The sequence below is a fragment of the Anabrus simplex genome, chromosome 7, assembly GCF_040414725.1.
Source record: "Anabrus simplex isolate iqAnaSimp1 chromosome 7, ASM4041472v1, whole genome shotgun sequence".
Taxonomy (NCBI): domain Eukaryota; kingdom Metazoa; phylum Arthropoda; class Insecta; order Orthoptera; family Tettigoniidae; genus Anabrus; species Anabrus simplex.
The window spans coordinates 181551616-181579185 of NC_090271.1; the positions used below are offsets into that span (position 1 = coordinate 181551616).

General features: G+C 35.7%; 1 protein-coding gene across 1 annotated transcript in view; it reads left to right on the forward strand.

The window, feature by feature from the left end:
• Gpo1 (glycerophosphate oxidase 1) overlaps positions 1 to 27355 on the forward strand; it is a 155703-nt gene extending 128348 nt beyond the window's left edge. Inside the window, exons 12-13 of the mRNA XM_067151486.2 lie at positions 10977 to 11075; positions 22037 to 27355. Coding sequence (XP_067007587.2) covers positions 10977 to 11075; positions 22037 to 22171 — 234 coding nt within the window. The 3' untranslated portion in view covers positions 22172 to 27355. The remainder of the gene's footprint in view (positions 1 to 10976; positions 11076 to 22036) is intronic.
• Positions 27356 to 27570: the final 215 nt, after the last annotated feature.

A 27570-nucleotide genomic window follows, 5' to 3' on the forward strand; every position in this document is an offset into this window, starting at 1 on the left:
CGCTCGCCATTTCTGTTTACCTCGTCAGCTGGCCAGAGGTTGTATATGTAAAGTAGAAAAGATAAGGCATATTTTAGGCCAGACGCTTCATGAATACAGCTGGAAATCCTCCCGCCATTTGTTGAGAATGCTTGAAAACATTTTCCAAAGCGATTAGAGCACCCGAGAAATTATTGGGCGATCGCGAAATGAACACTGCAGCTAAACGAGAATTTCTCGGGCGGTGACGTTATGGGCAGGCGTGCGCCACCCGAGAATTTCTCGGGCGTGCCACTGAAGGGGTTAAAACATTATATTTTAACTCTCTTATTAGATCAGAATTGGAAATAGACACCTGTAATATGGCCTCCATATTACAAATAATATCAGAATCAAGTTGAAAAATTCAGGAACGGTTCCTATGGTATCCTTAGTACAAAAAGCATTGCACGTTTTTACCACGTAGCCTTGTATATTACATAGACCTTATGAAAAAAAATTGAGTATACATCATTAACCAATAGGAGGGAAACGTCACAGAAAACCATTTTATACAGGATGTTTCTATATTCACATTACAGACTTCGAGGGCTTGCAGTGGGGACCAAGACTGTTAAGTTTATCATAGAAACTTGTGTCCGGAAACCTACCGTCTTCCCGCTACCCGTAAAATACCACCACAGCACAGTTCAAATCCTCCCGCATTTTCGGCGCCATTGACTAGAGTACGTACGTCATTGAATGATCACATGATGCCCCATACCACTACAGGTTTGTTGACATTCCATACCATTCAGTTGAGTGTGTGATCCGCACGGAGATGTGTTTTACCAGCTGTTGTACTTGTGATTTTCGTTCATACTACAGTACAGCAGTAATTCTTTACTACGTACACAGTAGTCAGCTGTACGTACAGTAGTTCATCTGCACCAAAGATTTGGCCAATAGTGGAGGTCATAGCGGTCCAATTGCTTGGCCTGCACATTCACCTGACTTGACTCCGCTAGAGTACTACCTATGGCAAACGATTCCAACTGAAGTGCTCCCACGGCCCCGGCCAGCACCAGCAGCAGCACCGGCGCTGTGTTGTAGCACCGGTGACGTGGTGCGGGAAGGAGGCGAAATGGCAGGGGCAGAACCACAGGTCGTCAAGTCAGCGTGCAGCTTACGAAAACAATGTTATTTATGACTATTCTGTGAACACACAAACAATTTATTCTGTACATATATTGCGTTTGCCTTAATGTACATTTAGCATTTAAGTCTATTGTTGACATCGTTTTGCAGGAACTAATTTACCAATATTGGGTGCAATCGATTTGGCAGTAGAAATTCTAAGTACAGTCTCTAAGACAACATCGGACAGAGAAGTCCTAGTTCTACATTTACTTAAATTCAGAATTGAAAACATCTGTTCGCATGCATAAGTTGTACCGAACATTGATGCACATTTTAAGGCAAGTGCATGAAGTCTGGAAAATTCTTGTGGATGAACACCTTTGTAAAAGGAAATTAAATCACCTTTGTGGTGGTAGTGCCTGTCCTTTAGGATTGCGTTGCACTGTAGTTTTATCAGCTCTGTTCGGAAATATGATGGGTTTTCAGGACGCGCTGAAAATGGGGTCATACATATTTCAAATTCAGGTGCCATATCATTAATTTCTTTGTGTCGGGCATTGAATTCATCGTGCAAAGTCTGTAACGAAATCTGATAGTGTCCAAGATTTTCGTAAGTAGGCAAATGCAATGATTTTAATGAAGTAAAATTGTCAACATTTCCGGCTTCAAGCTGACTTTTCAATAACAAACTTTGCATTTTGAAAGCCTTAATTCTATCACACATGGTGCTAATCAATGTGTTTCTCATATTATGCTTTGCTGTTACTATTCATTGTCTCTAGCATTGGGCTAAGATGGCATCCCCTTTACATCTTTGGGCACCATTTGAAGCTTCCTCGTTGCTTTCTCCTAGCAACCATCAATACGTCGTTTCTTTTCTCTTTTGTCTCCTGATGAAGAAAGGCAAGGTTCCTTTTGAAACGTTGAGTGTGTTTACAATTATTTACACGGCATAAGCCCAAAAAATATAACTAATGAATAATGTGTTTCTCCCTTGCAATGAAATGCTGTATTTAAAGCATTCAAATAAGACTTTATATCCGCCAAGAAAGCGAGGTCAGCTACCCATTGTTTATTCCTCAAAGTTGGTTGTGGAGAATCTTTCATCTCCATGAACAGAGCAATTTCTTCAGGTATTGCAAAGAAGGTTGTTAGCACTTTCGTGCGACTTTACCAGCGCACAATACAATAAAAGGGAATTTCGCTACATTCTGCCTCGAGATCTTTTAAAAATTCTTTGAACTGCTGATGGTTCAAACCTTGCTTTCACCGGGCGAGTTGGCCGTGCGCGTAGAAGCGCGCAGCTGTGAGCTTGCATCCGGGGGATAGTAGGTTCGAATCCCAGTATCAGCAGCCCTGAAAATGGTTTTCCGTGGTTTCCCATTTTCACACCAGGCAAATGCTGGGATTGTACCTTAATTAAGGCCACGGCCACTTCCTTCCAACTCCTAGGCCTTTCCTATCCCATCGTCGCCATAAGACCTATCTGTGTCGGCGCGACGTAAAACCCCTAGCAAAAAAAAAAAAAAAAAAAACCTTGCTTTCTGCAGAAATTTACACATTTTGACACAGTATCCATAACAGATTTAAAGTTGCAAACGTTTTTTGCACATAATTGTTCTTGATGTAAAACACAATGTACTACATGGTCTAGGTGAGGAAGGAGGGGAACAGTGCTGCTGAGTGCAGCGCTGGTGCGCCCCAGCACTAAGTGCTCGAGTTGAAAAGGCCTGACCTATGGGGTCGTATGAAAACTTGATTTACGAGATCCCTGTGGAATCTGAGGAAGATCTACTGGCACGGGTTATGGCTGCGGCAGATGTTGGAGGACCCGGTATTGATGATCGTGTGTATGAGAACATGATACGTAGGTACCGACCATGTCTGTGTTGACGTCGGTGGTCGTCACATCGAGCCCCGCCTGTAATTGGACCCAGATGGCAAGCAGCAGAAGTCGGAGAGAGCGCCGAAAATGCAGGAGCTGTGAAAGTGTGCTGTGGTGGTTTTTTGCGGGTAGCGGGAAGACGGTACATTTCCGGACACAAGTTCCTATGCTAAACTTAACTGTCTTGGTCCCCACTGCAAGCCCTAAAAGTTTGTAATGGGAATTTAGAAACACTCTGTATAAACTTGTAAATAATAGAATTATTAGAATTACTAAACTACTTGAAAATTGCTTTCCACCTCCGGGAACACAAAGTATTCAAGTCAATGAAGGTCAGAATTTGATCGTTATTGTATTCCCTGTATTTTTCCACAATCTGTTGCATTGCAAATACATATCCACTGTTGGTCTTCTACTCTTAAATCGATGTTGTTCCTTTTCCAGTATCAAACTCTTTCATAACATGCACAGTCAGAGTAATTCCTCTGTAATTTTCACAATTACAGTTTAACATCAAGAAAGCTAACTTACACTTTAGAAATCACTTTGTAATCCCTATTCCTAAGAAGTTATTTCATAAGAATTCTCCTCTGTTTAAGATGTGTTCAACATACAATTTGATTCCAAATAACACCAGCCATACTGATCTTGACTTTTCTGCTAATTATAATGTTTATACTCTATTACTAAAGGTCTGACTCCTTGGCTGAATGGTCAGCGTTAAGACCTTCAGTTCAGAGGGTCCTGGATTTGATTCCCGGCCAGGTCAGGAATTTTAATCGCTTGTGATTAATTTTTCTGGCTCAGGGGATTGGGTGTTTGTTTTTGTCCCAACACTCTCCTCTTCATATACAGACAACACACCACACTACCAACCACCACAGAAACACGCAATAGTGATTACATCCTTCCATACAGGGTTGGCATCAGGAAGGGTATCTGACTGTAAAACAGGGCCAAATCCACATGTACCGAGCTCGATAGCTGCAGTCGCTTAATTGCGGCCAGTATCCAGTATTCGGGAGATAGTAGGTTCGAACCCCACTATCGGCAGCCCTGAAAATGGTTTTCCGTGGTTTCCCATTTTCACACCAGGCAAATGCTGGGGCTGTACCTTAATTAAGGCCACGGCCGCTTCCTTCACACTCCTAGCCATTTCCTGTCCCATCGTCGCCATAAGACCTATCTGTGTCGATGCGACGTAAAGCAACTAGCAAAAAAAAAAAAAAAAAAAATCCACATGTGTGACATAGTTCGTGCCTGCGATCCCACAGTGTGGGGAATAAGCAGTAAAAGTAAAAGAAGAAGAAGATGAAGAAGACACTCTATTACTAAAGGAATTATTGTATGAACATTGTCACTAAACCAGAACTTTTATTTCATGTAGATAAACATGATGCAATGAAAACTGCAAAAAAAAAAAAAAAATTCTGCTAGAGTGTAGTTGTACTTACGTAAGATATAATGTGCTGTTGATACTGATTGCCTCTTATCAAACATTGGTATTTCCTGGTTTACTTTCCCTTTTTTTTTTTTTTCAATTGCTTTTCTAACTGTTGTCAATTTAAGACTAGTGTTATTTCTTTTGTACTGTAGATAGTAATTCTTAATTTCTTTGAAGTTCATGTATTTCTCCCTTCTATTTTTTTCTTTTTTTTTTTGTATTAACTATTTTAGCTATTGATAACACTTTCTTCCTAAAGTGTTTTTAATAATTAATATATAGTGACTAAGCCACTTGTCATAGGAGGAACATCTTTGTTGGTGGTATGAAATACAATAAATAAATTAAAATAAATAAATAAATAAATAAATAAATAAATAAATAAATGTCCAGAACAAGGGGTGGAACTAGGACGAATTATATAATTATGTATTTGGTAGTTAGTATTTGAAATCACCGATTTACCCTAAAAGAGTTATTGTACTGTATTCCATTTAAGACAGAAATAATAATGAAATTTGATGGATACTATTTGTTCATGTGACCAGTACAGCATTTAAAGTAGCCTGAAGACAGACGAAAATCTCAGAAGATTGGGAAAAGAGAATTATTGTCCCTATATTTAAGGAAAGAAACTGGGAAGATTGTGAAAAAATACAGAGGAATACCCTGACTCTGCATGTTATGAAAGTGTTTGAAAGAAAATTATATAATTATAGAATGCCCAAAATATATTTGTAGATTTCAAAATTAAGTGTTGATTGTCGTAATGAAGTGTTGATTACTAAAATATGTTCAGTACAACAAAAATTCAGAGATGAGCAAAAAATGGCCATTATGTTGACTTTAGTATACTGACTTTAAAGCAGTATATGGACAGATTGGAAAAATGATCAGTGTTTTTCTTCATCACTCAAAATAATTGATTTTCCCCTACCACAGTAAGTTGCTCAGCTGCTTCTTCCACCTATACCTCTGAAACTGCTTCCTTCTTCGTCCTAGTTCCTCCCCTTGTTCTATTTATTTATTTATTTATTTATTTATTTATTTATTTATTTATTTATTTATTTATTTATTTATTTATTTATTTATTTATTTCAATACAGTACATACTTTTCTTAAGGTGACACAATAATTGCATTTCATATACAATAGCTTTTTCTGTAAAATGACAAGTACATTTTTGGATAACTAAGACATACTTTTTTTTTTTTAACATGCATCATAGTTTTTCAGAAGTATATTTAGATATTGCATGGCTGTACGATATTAAATATGGACAATATATTCTTGTATTAATTAAAGATTATATTGAGATATCTGTATAAGAGTAATATGCCTTCAGTTTTTTCTTAAAACATATAACCAATTTAGAGTTCTTTATAACAGGAGGCAATGCATTATATTCCCTAAACATTGATGATTCTATGCCTTTCATTCCATACTTTACTGAATTAGAGTTAGAGGGATATAGCTTAATGATCCTCTAGTTTCATATCCATGAATTTCACTAAAATGGGAGAAGTTAACAGTAGAGTGGGTTAATTTCCTGTCTAGCTTATACATCAAGACTGATGATGAAATTGCAATTTGTTTATGGAATGGCAGAATATTTGACTCTGAAAAAACTTCATGTGACAGTTTGAGGAAGGGGAATCCATATATGATTTTGATGGCTCTTTTTTGTAGGATTTCTAAATTATTAACATAATCTTTCCTACATCTTCCACGAATGAAGCTTATGTATGTTAGATGTGGGTGGATCATTGCATAATATATACACTTCAGTTGTTGATGACAGAAATTACTGTATCTTAATCTGTGCATTATTCCTATCAGAGGAGCAGTTTTACTGATTACATTATCAATATGACTTTTCCAGGAAAGTGATGAGTCTAATTTTAATTGACGAATAGCTGAGTTGACGCTCTCTATTACTTGGTCCTTTACGGTAATAGTGTTAGCTGCTGTGATCTTATGGTCTGTTTTATGAAAGATTAAGTATTTTGTTTTAGTCACATTTATGATCATTTTTTGAGATAAAGCCCAGTCTGATAACTTGTTCAAGTCACAATTTATATCTTCCATAATTTGTGTTTCACTTAGTCCTTCATAAGTTATGAAGATATCATCAGCAAATAATTTACATTTTCCCTTTAGTGTTAAAGATTGTATGTCATTAATATAAATCATAAATAGAATAGGACCTAGTACTGAACCCAGCAGTACTCGCGTTTTTGTTTGCTGTTTAGAACTTTTAGTATCATTAATCATCACATATTGTGTTCGGTTTGATAAATAATTTTGGAACCACTTTTGTGCTAAACCCCTAATTCCTGCTATTTTTAACTTGTTTAGAAGTATTTTGTGGTCAACCAGGTCAAATGCTTTTTTAAGATCTATGAGTAGCCCTGCTGCTAATTTATTTTCATCTAAGTTTCTTTTGAACATCTATTACTGTATCAAATACGGTATTATCAGTTCCTCTATTTGGGAGAAACCCATATTGATTATTGGGTAAGTAATTAGTTTTACACAGAAAATTTACCAGTCTAATTTTTACTACCATTTCTATGAGTTTTCCAATTAATTTTTCTTACATCAATATATATTTACAGTGGCAAATCAAAATCTGAAATTTGATCACTGTTTACACCCCAGTTCTGCTCATTGTCACTATGTACTGTCAACTTTTCACATTACTATCACTTATTCTAACAGGTTGGGTATCAGTCACTGTATGAACTACTACCATCAGAATCACAATATTCAATACACAATCAGTCTTCCCTCTACTAAAATATTCAAAATAGTATCACTACTATTCATTGATGATGGCTATTGATGATTGATTGAATCCATTTTTTCTACCAGCTGCCACGTTTGTTTAATAAATATTGCATCATCCTGCCTTTTATCTGTTCGTGGACAGAATAATATCACAGAATTTAACTACAGCATCAAAATTTTCATTTTTAATCTCTCTGATGTAATAGTTCCATAAGTTTGCTGATAGATGGCACTTACTGGCAGTCTAAAATCATGCTTTTGTCAGAAGTGTGTGTTTTGGACACTGGCAGTATAGAAATGGAAAATATGTATCTTTCAGGGTCCAAGGTTAATGAATTTAAATTATTTCGAGGAATAAATGGAAATGACTCCTTTTTGAGTAAGAGTAACAGAACTTCAGAAATTTTTCTTTTTTCCTCAGACTGACAGTATTATTTTGTAGAAACTGCACATTTAATTGAACAACTTATTAGCTCAAAATAAATGTATGAAACTAATTCTTGAATACAGGATGAAGTTGGTCATTGGGATGATATGTAGTTAACTCTGTTGGGGATTAGTGGAGAATGTGAAGTTAAGAATCAGCATTTATATTGTTTATTAATCTGCTAACAGGATCTAAATGTAGAAATCAGTGAAGACGACTTACATTCTCTAATGAGAGAAGTGGATTCCTGTGCACATGGCCGGCTAGAGTTGAGTGACTTTCTGCAGGTAATGATTATTGTACTGTACAGTAGGAACAGGTTGTTTCTTTTCTTTTCAGGAAACCACAAACAGTTGTTCATGGAAATAGTATTGAACCAATAATAATCGTTACGATTTTTGTTTTGTATATGTTATTTCTATTTGTTTATCAAGTATTATATTGACTCCAGAAGATATTTTGCGGGCTTGTAGGCCGTGGTCAACTTGGGTTTCACCATAAACTGTGCCTGGTATTTAGAAGGATCCACTCTCTCGAAAGGTCAGTAGTGGGCTGAAGCTGTGGTTAGGTACTCCTCATATACTGTATATGGTGGTGGCACACTGTTTTCTGTGCAGTCTGTACTTTTACTGTGCTGAGGGGGTTGCATTGCTTGATTGTCGCACAGCCAACCAGCACAGACAGAAAATTCATAGGTAGCTGATCACACTCTACTGGGATGGCCATGAAATACAATACGGAGACACAGATTCACTCAACTACAGTACACTACCATGCTCTGTTAAAACAGGAAGCTAACACACTAACAATTTCAATAAGTAGGAACAAACCGAATGGTAAACAGAGCCTGGAAACACATGCTCAAAACAGTGAAGATAAAGAATCTAAGCGTTCGCAGAAGTCCAGCTGTGAAGGAAACAGTATGCCACCATCATATACAGGATGTTCCCAGACATATGGGTAGTGAGGTGAGGTGGATTGTTCAGACATGCATTCAGGTGCATGGTGGACATTTTGAGGACTTTTTGTATTAGAATGTAGTATTCCTGCTGGTACAACATGGTGACAGCTATTCAACATGTGATGTACCAGGTAAGGCTATTTATTGCCAATACTTCCCATTAAAAGAAGTTAGTCGGTAACTAGTAAACAACGAACCGTGGTGTCTCCTACCACACACCCCCCCTCCTGTGCCGGATTACTTCTCTCATGTTTGGGAGCATGCGGACACAGCTTCAGTCCACTTTTGACCTTTGGAGAAAGTGGATCCTTTAAAAAGGCCAGGTGCAGTTGCTGGTGAAACATTGAAAGCTAGCAACCCATATCGACAAAATATGTTGAATGTTAATCAAAATGCCACTCGTGGAAACCTAAGCTATTGTGTTATATTGACTTTTGAATTAATATAAATCTCCAAACCAAACCCCATGGTGAAACAGCCTTGAGGGGGGCCTTAGCTTACCATCCGACTGCTGTTGAGGTGACGTGTGGTCGGGTTGACGAATACTCTCATATAAGCCACCCCACATTTCAGTTATCATTGTCCTTGAAATGAGTGCATATATTCTGAGATATTCCATGGTGTTGATATAGATTGACTGAACTTTGACATTAGTTTATCAGCATGTAAGTTTGGCACACTAGGACATAATTTGAAAACATTTCTATCGAGTTTAGATTTATGATTTTCTGTCTTACATTGATTTTAAATTTTGATACACCAGTATTTGCAAATTAATTATATTTTTGTTCTTATGATTCAAGGAAACTGTAGTGAATTTTATTTTTCAGATATAAAATTGTAAAAACTATTCAGATATCTGAACTTTATTTATACATTTATTACTTAATTCCTGATAGATTAGTCTAAAACCAGTAGTGGTTTTGTTATTTGTGCACTGTGTATGGAGAATGGCCCTCTAAAATTAGCATTTAGAATTTGGAAATTTTCAAAATCATCTTAACCCTATGTGGATGGCAGTAATCTATGGCCATAGATGGCAAAAAAAGAAATTTATGCAAAACTATGGAAAATTTACTAAAACCATGAAAACATACCTAAATAGACCACATGCCTTGTTTTAGATGGAATTCTAACTTTCAAGTGGTTTGAAGACAAAATTAATATCATCAAATCATTTTTTTCATTGGAAGAATGGCACAAAGGACACTCCATGATATGATCTGATAGTGTTAACTTGAAGTACGCTGTAGTCCACTATTATGAAATATATGTACACAAAACTACTTTCATTTATATTTTAGTTTCTTTTTGTGTCTTCGTTCATTAAAAATGGAAAAATATGGTATTCCATTTAGTGCCAAGTTTCATTTTCTCGGCAGCTGATTATATCCCCCCTTTTTAATTTTCTTTACATTGCCAGATTTTAGTTTATATGGCTCGCCTCTTCAGTAGGGCATAACAATACTAGTTGTAACCATGCGCATTCCTAGTAGTTCATTAGCTAGCTCTGGTGAGGTGTAATAACGGTCAATATAGATATGGTAACTTGGGGTGGAACATTGGCATTTTTTATGAGAGATGAGCACAGACAGAGTTGTCTTCAAAAGAACTGTGTTTTCAAGGTCAGTTTTTCCCAAATAAGGAATGAAATGATACAGGTTGGAACTGTCAGAAAGGCCAAAACCCTTCAACCCAAATTTTGTATGTTTGTTCCGGTTATAAATCTCTGACAGCACCCCTGCCAAGTGAGCTGTTGTGAGGTTAACGTGCAGTGGGCAGTTCCTAGTCTATACAGTACCTATTCCTGGCCTGTGTGTGCACCTCCTGTTGTAAGGTAACATGTTCTTCATATCTGTGCTAGTTTTACAGGTTCGTTGTATTCATAATGAATTAATAGTGGCACTCATGATTCCTGCGTTTTCTAGTCTGTAACCACACATCTCGTTATATTACTCTGGTTTAGGGAGAGGAACCGATGTATTTCAGAATTGTAGTAAACGAAGCGGGTTGCATAAAACTAGATTGCAAGGTGCGGGTGCACCATCTGGTATATGAACATAAAACTTGCACTTACTAATTGAAACCCTTTTTTTGATTTGTAAATGATTTTTGTGGGAAATAGGCTATTGCAAGGTGATAACTATTTCATTTTCTGATAGATGTAAGAGAGTCATGCTCAAATCTTAGTTTCCTTAGCTAAAATTTTGCATTGCAGTTACGTAGGAAAACACCTCATATTAATACAATACCACTGCTATTTCCATGAGCAAACAAACAAATTCCTTTTACCTCTGTTACTGCTATGGAGAAAATATGCTTGTTGCTTCACTTTTTGTATCATGTTGGCAAACTTTTTTTTATCTTCCAGAATGCTGGTGAGCATGTGTCTGGTGAACAACTTCATGAAATTCTCAGAGAAATTGACACAAATATGAATGGCCAAGTTGAATTGGATGAATATTTACAGGTACAAGTGGTGGTGGAGACAGTGACATAACATGTGCATGACATGACTTCATTGAAAGAAAATTTTGTTTAGCTTTGTGCATAAATTTGGCATGAATCTCCTCTCCTACTTTTAGTTGCATGTTTTATGTCATCTTAGGACCTGTCTGTTTGAAATTTAAAGTAAATTTTTTATTTTTTTTATTTTAGGAATTCATTGTTTAAAATAATTTTCAGAGTTGTGGCTCTATTGAGTAATCTCACACATCTTTCTTTATATACCCCACAAAACATCTTCCACACTGTATTATTACTATAGCAAACTATCCTACTTGTCATTTCTTGGTAAAGCACTAAAATCTCTTATTCATTAACCATACAAATTAAGGAAAAACCTGGAGAGGTGTATGATAGTACATGTACAAGAAAAATATCATGTTGGTCTAAAATTTTCAGTATAATCTTCATTGGCAGAGAAGAGAAAAATACTGGCTACACTGTCATACAGCTGGAGATTGCTAGGGGTGTAATGGAAGGTCAGCAAATAGGAGAGGTTATCAGATTTTATGGGTCCCTTGGACATGGGCACCAGCTGATATCCAGAGTCCCTTGAGTTTTTATCAGTTAACTTTAAAACATCTCTAGTGCTGGATGTACTGAGTTACAATTGCGTGGACGCCTTGAGATGGTCGAGCATGGAGGAGAATCATGTGATCGTCTAATAGTTGGCAGGTTCATATCAGCTTGGCTGTGTGCCGCTCACTTCCCTTGGAGAATCCGGTGTATTCAGATGGAGTTGGCTTGTGTCTACATTACCTCTGATGAATACTTCTGTGTGAGGAAGGCCAGAAAATGTGGCCATTTTCTTTTCATAGTGAATATGATTCATGCACACACATGATCAAAGATCACAGAACAGGTACATTTGTTAATGCTGATATGTCTATCTGATATTCTTTATTGGAAGAATCTGCCATATCTGAACACTGTTTGGGTGTGTTAACTACCATGCCTTGAGACAGCTAATAGTAATTAAATTCCTGTTGCCTTAACAGCCTAATTTCTCTTCCAGAACTGAAAACAATTACAGAGATGGAAGAAGTACTTCTTAACAGCACTAATTGTGTCCATAACATCTGGAAAGTTAATAGTGCAATGCTTTCCCACTTAATTTAAATCTGTTTAAATACATATCCTCAATAAATTGGGGCTAAATACCTCAACAAGCCACTAGTTAAGAAATAAATCATAAGTGAAAATAAATCCAGCAAATGAGTAGAGCTTCCAAATGGAGTAGTAACAAGAAATTATAAACAGAAGTTTTGAAAGTACTTCAACACCTTATTGAACTGTAGAAAAATGCATACCTGCTGGATGAGGTTCCTTCAATCCAACATAGCAATAAAGGAAATAAAAAGAATGAAATGGACAGCTGGAAGTGGGAACACAATAGTTGACATGAAGAGTTACAAGTCCACTAGATTAATAAATTCAGTGTGAACCTGATATGGAACAAAAAAAAAAGTCTGGAAGGTGGTCAAATACCCAGTGACTCGAAGCAGGAACCTGTTTTTCCATTATTTAAGAAAGATGATCAGAAAATGTACACAAACTACAGCAGTGTGTCTGTTCTGTATCATAGGTTAAGAGAGTATTGAGTCCATCCAAGAGAGTGGAATAAGGAAACTTATTAAGCCTAAAATTGAGGAAGATCAACATTGATTTTTAACAGGCAAGCCTTTCTGTCTGTTACATACTCAAGAATCTGAAAAATATTTGTAGCAATATTGGCTGCCATTCTATAAGATAATCTCTTTGTTAACTATATCTTCTCGAATAAGCAAGTTCATTCTTTGCTGATGCTGAGCAACCATTTATCATAAGAAAAATAGTCATCCCAGATGTCATTGTCCTATCTTTGAAGACAGGCCTTAAGAGAAATTTACTGTTCTTGAAATTCAACAGGGGAGGTGACAAATTTGATGCGAGTTTTGGGAATGAACACAGATCCACTCAATCTTGCATCCCATGAAGATAGTCCCTCTGTTATCTGTTACAGAATATATTGGTGCAATCCTTGTACTATTGAAAAACTTGAGATGATTTAGATTTTGTAAAAGTCTCATGTGAACCCCAATATTGAGTACCAAGTAATGAGCAGATAAATCAGGCAGGAGTTACGTGTTTTGAAGTTCTACAGTATAATGTAATTCTCTACCTTTCCATGATAGGCACTGTATCAGCTGATGTATACTTTACACAAGCTTGTACAATTTAGAAGAGTGGCTTGTTGCTAGTATTTGGACACATGAATATCCACATACAGGTAAGAATAAGGAATGTGCAAGAAGACTTTGTGAGACAGTTCCTCAAAGAAGCCTCTCCTAAAAGGACAATACTGCATTGGAAACACAAGCTGTTTCTGACAGTCAATTGAAAACAGACAACAGGGCAACCATCCTCACAATAGGATAGTTATCTGTGCTCTGATTGCTGAAGAAGTCACTGCTGAAATGAGCATCTGAGATTGGAATCACAAAAACCACAATGTTAAGATACATGAAAAAGGATCTTGGATTGAAATCCTTTAAGCCAACAGCCATCAGTAAGCTAAGAGTTGGCCATCTGAAATAGAGGTTAAAATTGAATACACCACTTTTTGAAAATTAAGGGGTAACAAGACATTTGTACCATCCTGTACATCCTTGGCCTCAAAACTCAAAATTGCCGGGCTGAGTGGCTCAGACGGTTGAGGCGCTGGCCTTCTAACCCCAACTTGGCAGGTTCGATCCTGGCTCAGTCTGGTGATATTTGAAGGTGCTCAAATACGACAGCCCCGTGTCGGTAGATTTACTGGCACGTAAAAGAACTCCTGCGGGACTAAATTCCGGCACCTCGGCGTCTCCGAAAACCTTAAAATTGTAGTTAGTGGGACATAAAACAAATAACATTATTATTATTAAAACTCAAAATTATGCTGAATTCCAATCTTTTTATGATTTTTTAAACCCATAGAAATAGCTTCATCAGCTAGTCCATGTACTTCCGTTTCATTGGGCATCTTAGTAAAATGCATCCATCAGTTCTAAAACAGTTCTGACTGAGATGCGTGAGTTTCAAGATCAAGTCACTGAAACACACCTTTTCTTTTTAAGAAATGCTCTGCAGTTTTTCGGCATGCTGTTAATAGCTACATGAACAAGCATATACTTTGTTAATGGACCTCTTCAGCCCACTTTCATTTTTATAGGTTTCCCCATCAGTGATTTGGATAAAATATGGTTCAGTTGTAGCCCACTAATAAAATGTCTTTGTTCTATAATTTCCTCTCCTCTTTTTGGTCCCTGTTCTGCTCTGTCATATGGTCGTATCCATATACTGGTGCCTTTATATTTAGAAAGGAAGAATTCATATTATGAAACTTTTGCCATCTTACAATATTCTTTCTGAACAACAACATAGCTTGGTTAGATGAAATGAAATGGCGTATGGCTTTTAGTGTTTGGCTCGCCAGGTGCAGGTCTTTTAACGCCCGTAGGGGACCTGCACGTCGTGATGATGTGATCATGATAAAGACTACACATACATCCAGCCCCTGTGCCAGCGGAATTTACCAATGATGGTAAAATTCCCGACCCTGCCGGGAATCAAACCCAGGACCCCTGTGACCAAAAGCCAGCATGCTAACCATTTAGCCATGGACCCAGACAGTTGGTTAGCTGACTGCCTTCTATTCTCTGAGTAGTGAAATTGAATCCTGGCTTAGTTGATTGGCATTTTAGAGAACTTAAATACAAGAAACTCATGTCAGCAGATTTCCCAGCATGTTAACCATTGAAAGAAGGAGAGCTAATTGAGTGAACTCACAGCTCTAATCAGTGGTATTCTGCAGGAAAGCAGTGAACAATGCTCTGTTTTCAGAACAACTTTGCTTTATGTGAGAGGAAGCTGGGCAGACTCAGAATATCTCATTCATAAGCTGGAAGTAAGAGACACGTAACTAGTGAGCATGATTCCTGTTACAAAACAGTGGGAATAATAGCAGGAAGACATTTGCAATGTGGAGGTAAAGGCTTTTTTAGTAATTAACTTGTTGGATAAAACTGTATGTATGAACCAACTTTGGTAGCAGGCTCATGTGACACAAATGGAGGAGGGTACATCTCTAGGAGAACAATGGACTGGCTGAAGAGGGTAAGAGAAGCGACACAGACCAAGGCTGATAGTTAAGACGTGGTTTTTAATGACTTTTAAATTTAGTTCATACAGGAGGCTTGCAGATTGAATGTATAACAGCATGTACTGTATTTTTAAAAACATCTCTCCAGGCAGATTTCTGCCTATCTGGTTTTTCTTTTAAGGCCACAAATAGTTGAAGAGACATAAAACATTATTGTTGTAAATATAAATTCATTTTATAGTTATTGGATATGTTATGAGGAAATCATATCACTTCTTCCCTGACCTGGTTTTTGCTAATCCATAAGTCAACCACCACCTGTTCCTGTCCATATAACTTGCCCCTTAGCATGCCCTAACTGTATTATATTACATATTTATATTTTACTGATTTACTGATTTTGGTATAGTAGTTGATAATGATTAATCTTGTGTTTGAAGAGCTATTGCTCATGGCTGTGAAGAAATGTAATGTATTGTTTGTTGTGAGTGAAAACCTCTTCTTAATAAGTAAAACGTGTATATTAAAATGAGAGCATTTTATTTGTTTTTCTCTAAACTTTCTCTGCATTAACTATGTTTATAAACAGAACAGGTGCATTAAAAGCAGCTGTTCACAGAATATTTTGAATATGTTTCTATAAAAAGGATTAAAAATTGAGCTAATTAAGAAGAAACACTTCATGCTTGGAGGCCTCCACCTACCTTATCACTGATTATATGGCAGAGCATGGCTTCTCATTGCTCACTGCTGTAGTAATTTCATTCTTCAAACAGTATCATAAAAACTTTATGCTGCTAGTTTTAAAACACTTATTATAAATTTTCAGTATTACGATGTTTATTTTAGAAAAAGAAAAATTAGTTCTCCTGACTTATACAGGGTGATCCAGAAGTATATCCCTATTTTGATTTAAATATAATTGTGCATTTTAATAGTGACCTGATGTTATTCGCCAGAATTGTGGCCTTTTTTTTTGTAAGTTATTCTTCTTGGTTATAATAGATTTGGTGCCAACAATAGTAGTCATCTTAATTGATGTTGTTTTGTTAGATTATTATTATTATTATTATTATTATTATTATTATTATTATTATTATTATTATTATTATTATTATTATTATTAAAGTGACTTTATTGTGGCGAAGTTGCATTGCATGTTGCCATTGAAAATAGTACTACGTTTAATGCAAGTAACTGTCAACGAGAACTGTTCAAGCTTTCTTGAAGGTTGATGGAACTAACCTGGTTTTTAAAATCCTGGTAACAATAATTGCAAATATTTCTGAAACTGTAGTGTTCTTGATAGCCTGGACAATTACATTATCAGGACCACTGGCGGTGTCTATTGAGATATCCTGAACTACCTGAATTACATTATGTTTGGAAATAACCGGATTATATAAATCATACATTTCAACACGTTTGCTCTCGGCAACCTTTGGTGGATATTCCTATCTTACATGATCATTGGGATGAGAGAAAATACCAGAAAAATAAGCGTGCAATGCGTCTTTTGTTGTTTTGTTAGATTATTATTATTATTATTATTATTATTATTATTATTATTATTATTATTATTATTAAAGCAACTTTATTGTGGCGAAGTTGCATTGCATGTTGCCATTGAAAATAGTGCATGCCCTATACCACATTTAATGCAAGTAACTGTCAATGAGAACTGTTCAAGCAGGGTGCTCACTTGCAAAAACCTTGCACATAGCTTTCTGTTGCTGATTGTAATAATAAAATGGAATTAACTTCTACATGTACTTACTACTTCTCTTCTCCTTATCTCTCTTCGTTGACCTCTCAGGGTTTTGAAGATGTCTAGTATGTTAGTTGTGCAGTGTTCATTTGGCCATTCCTTCTTCTTTTGTATTTCTGAGCTAGATGTTTCGGCCCAGGTAAAAGATGAGTCACTGAGGCTAGGAAACTGTGGTGTTAAATTCATCATTGTTCAAGTCTTGAGAGATCTTGGTTTTCCATTTGGCTACCAGTAGTTCACTGTTATATTAATTGAATTTTGATGATCAGAGTAGCAGTTGTACTCTCCTGGGAAATAACTGGATCACATCGTTTACCAAGAAATCATTGTGCACCGCAGGATTACTCTGCTACTATGAATATTCAGTATTAAGGGAAATTGCATAATTCTTGACCTTCATGAAGAAGTTGCTCTTGTTTCTAATTTGTTTATTAGTAAAGTTGAAAATCCTATTTGCACAAGCAGGTTTTTGGAAACTGCAGCAATGTGATGATGTATTTTGATAACCCCAAGAATCATCTTCTTTTTTGTCAAAATGTAGTAATTAGTGTTCTGTAAATATGTATGAGCTTTGAAGTTCCACTAACTCTTCAAGCTCTTTTTGTCTTCAGGTGTATATCAGTTGATCAGTTAATTTATACCAAAAAGTAAGTTGGTAGTTTTAGTTTTGCAGAAGCAAAATGTAATGGCCTTCTTCAGTTATCTTCACTTCCTTCTGAAGGGTTTACAGACACAATCACGTTCAGCGAGGACGACGGAAGGAAACTACATGTTTCTCCAGTTTATCCTCCAAAACCAAAGACGACGTGAAATAATTTTAGAAATGATCTCAAATCAGTATTACCTGTGAGAGTAAACATTTCATGGTCATTATTTTCAACTTATGACTTCTATATTTTGTTTTCTTAAGAACTCTGTTGACTTGTTACTTGATGTAAGGATATTTTCTTTCTTCCCTCCATATGCTAATATTAAGACTGTTCAAATGTATGGAAATATCACTTCGAGATTAATGAAACTCCGTTGGAGTTCAGTGGTGATTGAGATCCTTCTTGAGTGTTCCAGTAGTCTTTGTTCTACCAGGCCTGTTTGCAAGTATTCAAAATGTCTTTAAGCCAGCAGAGTAGCCCCCCTACCATATGGGAGTGTAACAGTATTTCATATGACAAAACAGTATGCCACCGGGCGAGTTGGCTGTGTCGTTAGGGTAGCGCAGCTGTGAGCTTGCATCCGGGATATAGTGGGTTCGAACCCCACTGTCGGCAGCCCTGAAGATGGTTTTCCGTGGTTTCCCATTTTTGCACCAGGCAATTAAGGCCACGGCCACTTCCTTCCCACTCCTAGGCATTTCCTGTCCAATCGTCGCCATAAGACCTATCTGTGTCAGTGCGACGTAAAGCAAAAAAGAATCAGTATGCTATTAACCAAAAGATTTCAGAGCCATTGTAATGAAAACTAGTAATGTTGCTTATTTAAAAATATTTTGGTGTATATCAGTTGATCAGTTAATTTATACCAAAAAGTAAGTTGGTAGTTTTAGATTTGCAGAAGCAAAATGGAATGGCCTTCTTCAGTTATCTTCACTTCCTTCTGAAGTCTTTGAGCATATGCAAAGATGAGGAGCATGTTTGTTATAGCTGGTACCATTCTGGTTAAAAGTTTAGTTTCAAAACATGTGCTTTATATTTTTTTCTAATACCTCTTTTGTTTTGTATGTGACCTAGAGCAAAACCTGATAAAACCTCATTCAAGGGATTGTGCATTACCTGCATTTTAACTGGGACTGCATATTAAGGAAAGAAAACCAAATGCAGTACATACAATATAACATATACAGAACATGTTCAATATTATTTTAGTATTTTAATTGAAATATTGCATGCACAGTATTGTAAATGCTACATTATTGTTTGCCAAATGTTGATGTTTTACAACACTTGACCTATTAATGGTATAGCATACACGATATACACACATCTTACTGGTTTGGGTGGGGCTCATTAATCATAATATGTCTCGGTACACAAACCTGAACAATAAATATCAACATTTTTTAATTTTGCTTTGACACTCATTTACATATCATCAGAAGCATTGAGAAACTGTCATATCACTCGCATTGTTGTAAGGGCATCTTGTCAAATTCGAACCAGCTCAACTGATTCAAATGCAGTTGCTGGAGGTAACGGACAGTCAGCAGCTTAGATAAGTACAGAAAACTTTCTCAAAGTTACTAAGGTGGTAGTGGAGGACTACTACAGTCATAATTTATCTCACTTGTACATCACCAGTTCGCAATCATTGACAAGTTTATACAATATTTATACAATCTTATACATATTATGTGCACATGGTTTAAAGTGAGGATGTTCTTGTAGAACGAAACATGCCCTTCCTTGTTAAATAGTTGTTTTTTTGTTTTTTACAAGTATATTATAGTGTTATACAGTATGTGTTACAATTAGAGTTTTCAACAGACTGAAAAGCTTTAAAGTTACATTAACTGAGTCAACACTGAAAGTATGGCTTCCTTCTGAACCACCCATACCCGCTAATTATATGAATCTCTACTACGATAAATTCCCAAGAAAATTAGAGTGCGCAGTGGAAATTAAGTGCCATAACAATAATCATGATACCAAAGGTTGGGTTTGGACCGTAACTGGAAAGGACCAGTGAACAGGTTATGAACTGGAGATGGGCCTCCTAGGCCATAGAAAACGAGCATAAAAGGCTAATCTATGTACAATACAAACCAAGAAATATTTAAAAGGAAGGTTTAAAAATTGGAAGAAAAAGGATAATGTCTCGAAATAGAAAAGGGCAAACATATAGCCTACATATAAATGCACATACCGGTATATGGTTCTTACTCACACCAGAATTCTTTTTCATGTCACCTTTACCAAGCTTTACTTACATAGTAGTTGTGTATTGCTTTCATCTCAATACAATAACAAGCCACGACTTTGATTATACATCCCGAAAAGGAAGTAAATCTTTCCTGTATCACATATATAAAACCCGACTCAAATGTTACCTCTCACACACAATAAGATTTCTTTTTTAATAATCAAGGAGTAGTTTGATAACAATCATCAAAGTCAATCACGGAAATGTAATTAGTGGGCCAAGTATTAAGCATGCGCAGAATGCACAAAAATAACAGGGAACAAGAATTAAGACAAACATGCTCGCCATCTTTTACTTCAAATACCAAAAAAGTAATGGGAGGAGGTTGGGGAAAAAAAGGGGCAAATCATGCCAACAATAAGGAGGAAATAAAAATTTAAAATCTATGGAAATCCCATAGTTGATATACGCCCCATTAAACTACTCATTTACACACACTCGCGCACTAGCACATATGCCGAAAGAACCACAACCAAAGGAAAACTAGTAGTCATGCAAATTCACCTACAACAATTCACAAGTCAAATGCTCAAATGAATAAGTTTAAAAGGCATATGATATGTGTAAATATCTGCATCCCTTCCGAAATAGGAGTAGCAATCACATAAGTACCTTCAAACTTCAACCGTGTCTATCCTATACAATGCTAGTAAAGCCCAGCACTGACATGGATTATGAATGGCAGAGAAAGGAAAAATCCACACAAGGAGCATACATGCACAATAAATGTACAGATCACTCCGTTGTAGCATAAAACATCAATTACATATAACTGAGAGGACATGTACCAATACATACGTAGAATAACAAGGCGCTTATCAAACACAATCCAATAACTCAAGAAATATAAAGATAAATAAAAAACACCTGGAAGAAAAATGTGGCAAGCACAAATAAAAGTAACAGAAACATACAAGGGAACTAGCAGCGGAAAGAAAATCAAATACCTAAATTATAGGTTCAAAGGATACTGTTACCTCGTCGAGTGTCCCAAAGATAAGAACAATAAGCAATCTCTCGAAAGTGCAAGAGGTAATAACATCTTTTAAAGCGTTTAAAAAAGCGTTTATAGGTAAGAAATGCCATGCCAAAACGTATCAGGTCCATTTTCCAACAAGTTATCTACAAGAGCTTTTTGTCAAGAAAAAAAATTACATATCTGATGGAAAGAAAAACTTTCCAAAGCTGATGTGATGCAAGCCCGCCATCTATTGGTATACGGAGAAGTGAAGATGCCATCTCAAGTCGTGAAGCCACGGAGGCCATCATTGAACAACACAGCAAGTCGACTAAATCTACAACAGCAGGAGTCGTATCATAGAATGAAGCCATCGGTTATGACTCACTTCTTAATAAACGATTCATCATTATCCTTTTGTCAAGTGATTTCATCTAATTCAAGAATTTCTGAAGTGAGTTTAATACTCATTTTAATCCACCAAGGACAACATGAAACTGACCAGCAAAGTTTTCCAGAGCTAAGGAATGTGAGTGCGAGAGAAGGGGTAATGACTCAGCAGTCACAGTATTGTTCTGTACAAAGGTATAGGTTTAAAGAGCGCAGGAGATGGAACCAATATGTTGCAGAACCAGCAAATAAAGAACAGAATACAGTTTTATGACCCTAGCTAAAACAAGTAACGTAAATTTAACTTTTCTTCCAAGCATTGCTGAAAATGAATACAAAATATTCTGTGAATAATGCATAATAGATGGAGATTGAGTGCAATATACCGGTATGGGTATAATTTTTAAAAGACTTACATAGAAAAAATGTGCAGGGATCTGAAAAAAACCTGTATTAAGCAGGCACATATTAATGGGGTCTCACTGTATATTTACAATTAAGAAACAATTTAACTAGTTGCCTTTATGTTAGGTAATACATCTTTGTTGCACCTGCAAAAAACTACTGTGTGACAGTGTTGTCAGAGAAATGTTGAACTATAGCGCATCTATCATTAAGATGAAGAATTCTTTTGCATAATTTGTGCAATTTTGAACCTTAGATGACAGAACCTTACCAGCACAATTTCTAAGCTGAAATATTTTAGATAGTGGTTTTGCAAGCAGTATCCAAATTCTTAGCAGTAATGTCGTTCTCAATATTTTTGTTTTTCAGATGATGTCCGCTATCAAGTCAGGCCATGTAGCATATTCTCGATTTGCACGTATAGCGGAACTGGAAGAGGAGCACCACGAACGCGAGTTGCTGAAAAAGCAGATCTCAGTAGAACGTAGTGGTGGTGGTCTTTAAACTTCTGCTTGCATCTCCAAGTGGGGGCACCAGTGAGTAACGGCAGTGTCGTGGGATGACATTCCTTGAAACATGTACAGGTTCTGTGTTGTATTAGGAGAAAAGTTTTTGTTAGAGATCTTTAGAGCTCCACTTTTGTGGCCAATAAATTATAATCTTTTTGAAAATATATTGTTTAATCATAATAACGTTTTCTCATCCTGGAGAACTGGCTCACATAATTTTTTAAAAAGACACTGGTGGGCTTCATTGTACAAATTATTTTTCTTCTGCATGAAATGACAGAAGAATATGTTCTGACCCCATAATGCGGGCTTAGTTACAATAAATGTTATATCCATTTTGGGATATACATGAAGCCTTCAGAATTTTTTTTGTAAATGTGTAAATAAGATATTTTCTTATCTGTTAACTACTACTGATCAGTGCATTGTATGAATGTGATAATAATGCTGCCTTCTGCTGAAAATGGATAGAGTCCAATGTGAACCATTCATGTAAATGCTAGTCAGGTTGCTGTTAGTAAAATGTGATGTTTACTGTGTCATTGTTAATTGTATTTTAAGTTCTTAGATCCATTGTTAATGACTGTTACTTCAGCATCTTCTATGAATGGGAATGATCAACAATTATAAAGTAGAATGATTTTGAATCATAGATAATGGCAGTTTTGGAATGTAATTAAAGTTTGAGATCTATTATTGAATAATAGAAGCTGAAACCTCTCATATTTGACATGATTATGAAGAACACTTGAGTAGTGGTGGTCTTGATTTTATCTCCCTGGTATCATCAGTTTGTTCGACAAAGAATTTGCTGATATACCTTTCATTTCATCATCTATCATTGTCAAGTTGTTTAAATCATAGGCCTTACTGTAGTTATCTGTGCTTTTCTATAAGCTGTGGCTGGTCCACTACATATAGTTCCTATGATGACTTGGCTACATGCTGTCCATTAGCAGTCTATTACTCATTATGGTGCCTGTCTCTAGTGAGAGCAAATTGTTCATTAACTTTTGTATAGTTAAGTTTGTAGTTAGGTGAAGGGATTTTGTTAAGTTAGTGTAGTGAATGTATGTTGTTTTATTACATAACACTTGAGTGAAGTACAAGAAATGCCTTGGCTGTTCGGTGTTTTACTAAGAATATACGAATTGTAGAATTTTTACCCATATAAAATTTAACTCTGCATATTATACTGCAGTAAAGTACGATGTGTGTTGTTCAATATTTACCAAACAAAGGAAAATGATAAGTACAGAAAGTTTATTTCATCTTATAGATGTAATACAGTAAATCCTGATTTGAATTGATGCTGCCCTGAGGCTCTTTGCTCTTTATAAACCATTTTACTTTATAAAAAGATTTAATAATTTGATCATGGTATTATCATGAGGATGAAATGTTTTGATGCTAAAGAAGAAGAGTGGGCATTTTCAAGTATTCATTACTATAAGTTAGATTTTTGTTTTAACAACTTTCCTTTATACTCTCATTTTACAGAAGAAATAGTACCTGTTCTACAGTAGTCCTATGGGCTATAGTTTCATGCAGGTTCATGGTATGTTTTTAAAGAAATTAAGTTTAGAGTTGTTGGATATTATATACTGTTATGAATGTGTAATTTTATTTATATAATCATTCAAACTATTTGTCAGCTACAGTTATTTTATTTTTGACACACTTTTGCAAAGTTATTGTTCTCAAATACTGGAAGGGCCAGAATGTATTATTATAGTAATTATTAGTAAAACAACTGCTGGTACCTACTGTACTTTAAATGTAATTTTGTTGTATTTGTTATGTTCGTTATTCTGATATTCTTTTTCTTTTGAAAAATATTGGCAGTATTATTGACCATACTGAAGTGTATTATTTTCTTTTAAAGATCTGGAGTTCTTATTAGAAGGAAAATTGAAAATAATCTCTGTAGATAAATATTATCTCAGTTAGCTCATTCATTAATTTTATTTTTTATACTAGTGGTTTAACGTCACATTAATACATCAAAGGTTTTTGGCGACGCAAGGATGAGAAAGAGCTAGGATTGGGAAGGTAGCAGCTTTGGCTTAATTAAGATACAGCCTCAGCATTTGCTTGGTGTGAAAATGGGAACCCATGGAAAACCATCTTTAGGGTTGCCGAAGGTGGGATTCGAACCCATCATATCCCGAACGCAAGCTAACAGCTACACGACCCTAATCGCACAGCCAACTTACTCGGTAAGTTATTTTTATAAATAAATTTGTATTATAGATCATAATGCCTTTGAGCATGCTGACAGTCTGTATATCTTGAACTGGGCTGAGTAGCTCAAATGGTAGAGAGCTGGCCTTTTGACTCCAAGTTGGCAGGTTTGATTCTGTCTCAGTTCAGTGGTATTAGAAGGTGTTCAAATACGCCACTCTTGTGTCAGAAAATTTACCGGCATGTAAAAGTACTCCTGCGGGACAAAATTCTGTCACCTGGGCATCTCCAAAAGACATAAAAGTAGTTAGTGGGATGTAAAACCAATAATACTATCATTAGTATATCTTGACGAACACAAGTAGTCATAGAATTTTTCATGGTTGTACCTGTTTCAAGAAATGGTTTTATTAACCCTCGAACCGGTAGCTGACAATAGATCGGCAGGTGTGCGCCTATCTCAACCGCCGCTGACGATGGATCGTCAGGTCCACTTAACCAGTAAATAAAGCTAGAAGTTGTTGTGAATATTTCTGTTAGATGGCAGCATTCACCCAGGCATGTTTTCTCCTTGGAATGTGGAAGGTTTCGTTGTTAAATACATCCATTTTTGTGCGATATCTTTGAAACAATTGAAGATCGCAATTCGCAGAGCTTTGAAACACGTGTTGATTTTGTTGTGACTTGCTTTCATTGTTTACTGTGTGTTATGCACACACGATGGCTACATTTTCGGATTTAAATGATGAAGATATTGTAATTGAATTAAATGCATCTGGAAATTCAAGGCCTAGTGCAGCAGAATGGAGGTGTTCTGCCACCTGACGTAGGTTATGAACACCCACCGGTTAGAGCTCTATCAAATACCGTACTTTTTATTGAATAATTCCTGAAGTATTAACACTATTCACTTAAAATTTGCATACCTATAATCGGAATTAATTTCTCTACAAAAATGTATATTTTAAATATTTTATGAAAAAGAGATTCGTCATTTATATTTGATGTCTAATTGAAAAATATTTCTTGATTTTTTGAGGGGGCATTTAACGGGGCGGAAAATAAAAATACTATTACATTAAAGGTAAATGCAAACCACTTTTCAAATAGTCCAGTTCATGCTGAATGTTTTGGTGTATTATATGTGCATATTCTGTGAATAATACATCTGTCAAAGTGACATACATCAGGTACTGCAAATTTGTGGTGCACACCCACCGGTTAGAACTATTTCAACTACCGGTTCGAGGGTTAAGCACATGTTTCAGTATAACAAAGCTTTAATTTCAAATGTTGTGGGCCAGGAGTCACCTTATACTTTCATGTATTTCCCTGCTTTAACCAGAAAATATGTTTAATATTGTTAAGTATCAATACAAACTGAAGCAATAAGTATTGGTAAATTTTAAAATGTCATCATTGATCTTCCGTGACAGCATAATTATTACAAGTGTGCAGTATTTATTGTTATAGTAATTACTAAAAAAATAGATTTGGAGTTATATGGATAAGTAGTAGATAGTAGTAGATCTGCACCTAGCATTTGGAGAGACATATAAGCCTACCATATTTATTATCTCATTGTTGGTTAAGGATCTAAGAAAGAGGAAACATCAGTATGGTACTTCATCTCTCCTATTAATGCCTTCTTTAAAATCATGATATTAACCTTTAACGATACTCAATACCATTTAGTCTAGCATATTAAAAAGCATGCACAATTCATACCATTGTGCAAATTATATCTTCATCTTCCCTCTTTTTCCTTAAAACTGTTAACTTTGGTATTAGGAATATAAAAGTAAGGTTATGCTAGGCTTTACAAATAAACAGTAGGTGGGCTTCAGAATGTAAAATTTTCAGTAAAATTATTGATTTAATTAATGTCTTGAGTATCAAGTGATTTTTGGCCCATGGTGCTTGTTCCCAGCAGTCGTTTGCATGATTCGTACATTCAGTTTATACTGAAATAATGGGCAATCCAGAAATGCATTTTACTGTGGAGGTGCAATTCTGATTTGCATATTGAAATACCATTCAGTTTAGTATTGTGTAGGCTTTCAGAAACAAAAGTACAGTAAATTAATGTCATTTGCTTTTGAGGCACCACAGAATGGTTTTAATCCACATGTGCCAATAAATGTATTGGTAGGACATGTTGTGTGTGTGTGCATATGTATATATATTTAAAACTCCTGTTTAAATTTGATTTCATGACACTGGTATGAAAAACAGCCATTTTGATTTTTATGATGGCTCATACAATGTATTACCAAAATGTTATTCTGGAGACTATTATTGGATTCAATTCTTCATTGGTATGAAAATTCTGATGAAATAAAACCAGGAAATTGCTTTCAACAGTGTTAGTTCCTCCTCAATGCTAGTTCCAAGAAACAGGAAATATTCCTGAGCTATGCTGTGTAAGCTATCTAGCACTGCAGAGTAAAGTATTGTAAACTTTACTGAATGCTACACTAAAATAAGATCCTTTTAAATAGACTTGTTCGTGCAGGATAATGTGCAAAATGTATTTTTTACTTTATCTGACAAATGTACAAAATGAGTTTCATACTTTATTTTGTATACCAAATAAAGTATTATGTAATGAGATGTGTAAGGCAGGCAAGTATTATAATCATGATGATTTTATGGGTTGTCATATTTCTAGTCATTTACATACATTTTGTGGCTATTAAATATTTTATTTCTGGTGGAAAAGCTTTATCAATGAACTATATGTTAAGCTAAATTGTTTAATTACATCCTTCATTGTGGATAAAAATGTATTATTTTAAACAGCTTTATTAACTGTAATATATTTTAAATTTTTAAGATGAGCAAAAGTTAAACAGCAAAATGCTTTGTGCAACGGTTTCTAGAAAGGCATTAACTTCATAAATGCAGTATATTTACCTTTTCCTTCTTTTCTTTCTTTCTTTCTTTCTTGTAAATTCTAATGACATGAGTAAAGATGATTCCTTTCTGATAATAAATGTTTGTTCATGTTTTACTTTGATATTGTGCTTCCTTCAGCCCTTGAGAATTACTCACCCATTTGCCATTGGCAACTTAGTTTTTACCAACAAAAAAAAAAAAAAAAGACACCAAGCAATTCCTAACAAATTTAGTAGAAATACGGTTCATTACTGGAAGTGCCACCTTGCTACGGTCAAGAATGAAGTATGCAGCAAGTTCCACATTCTGGAT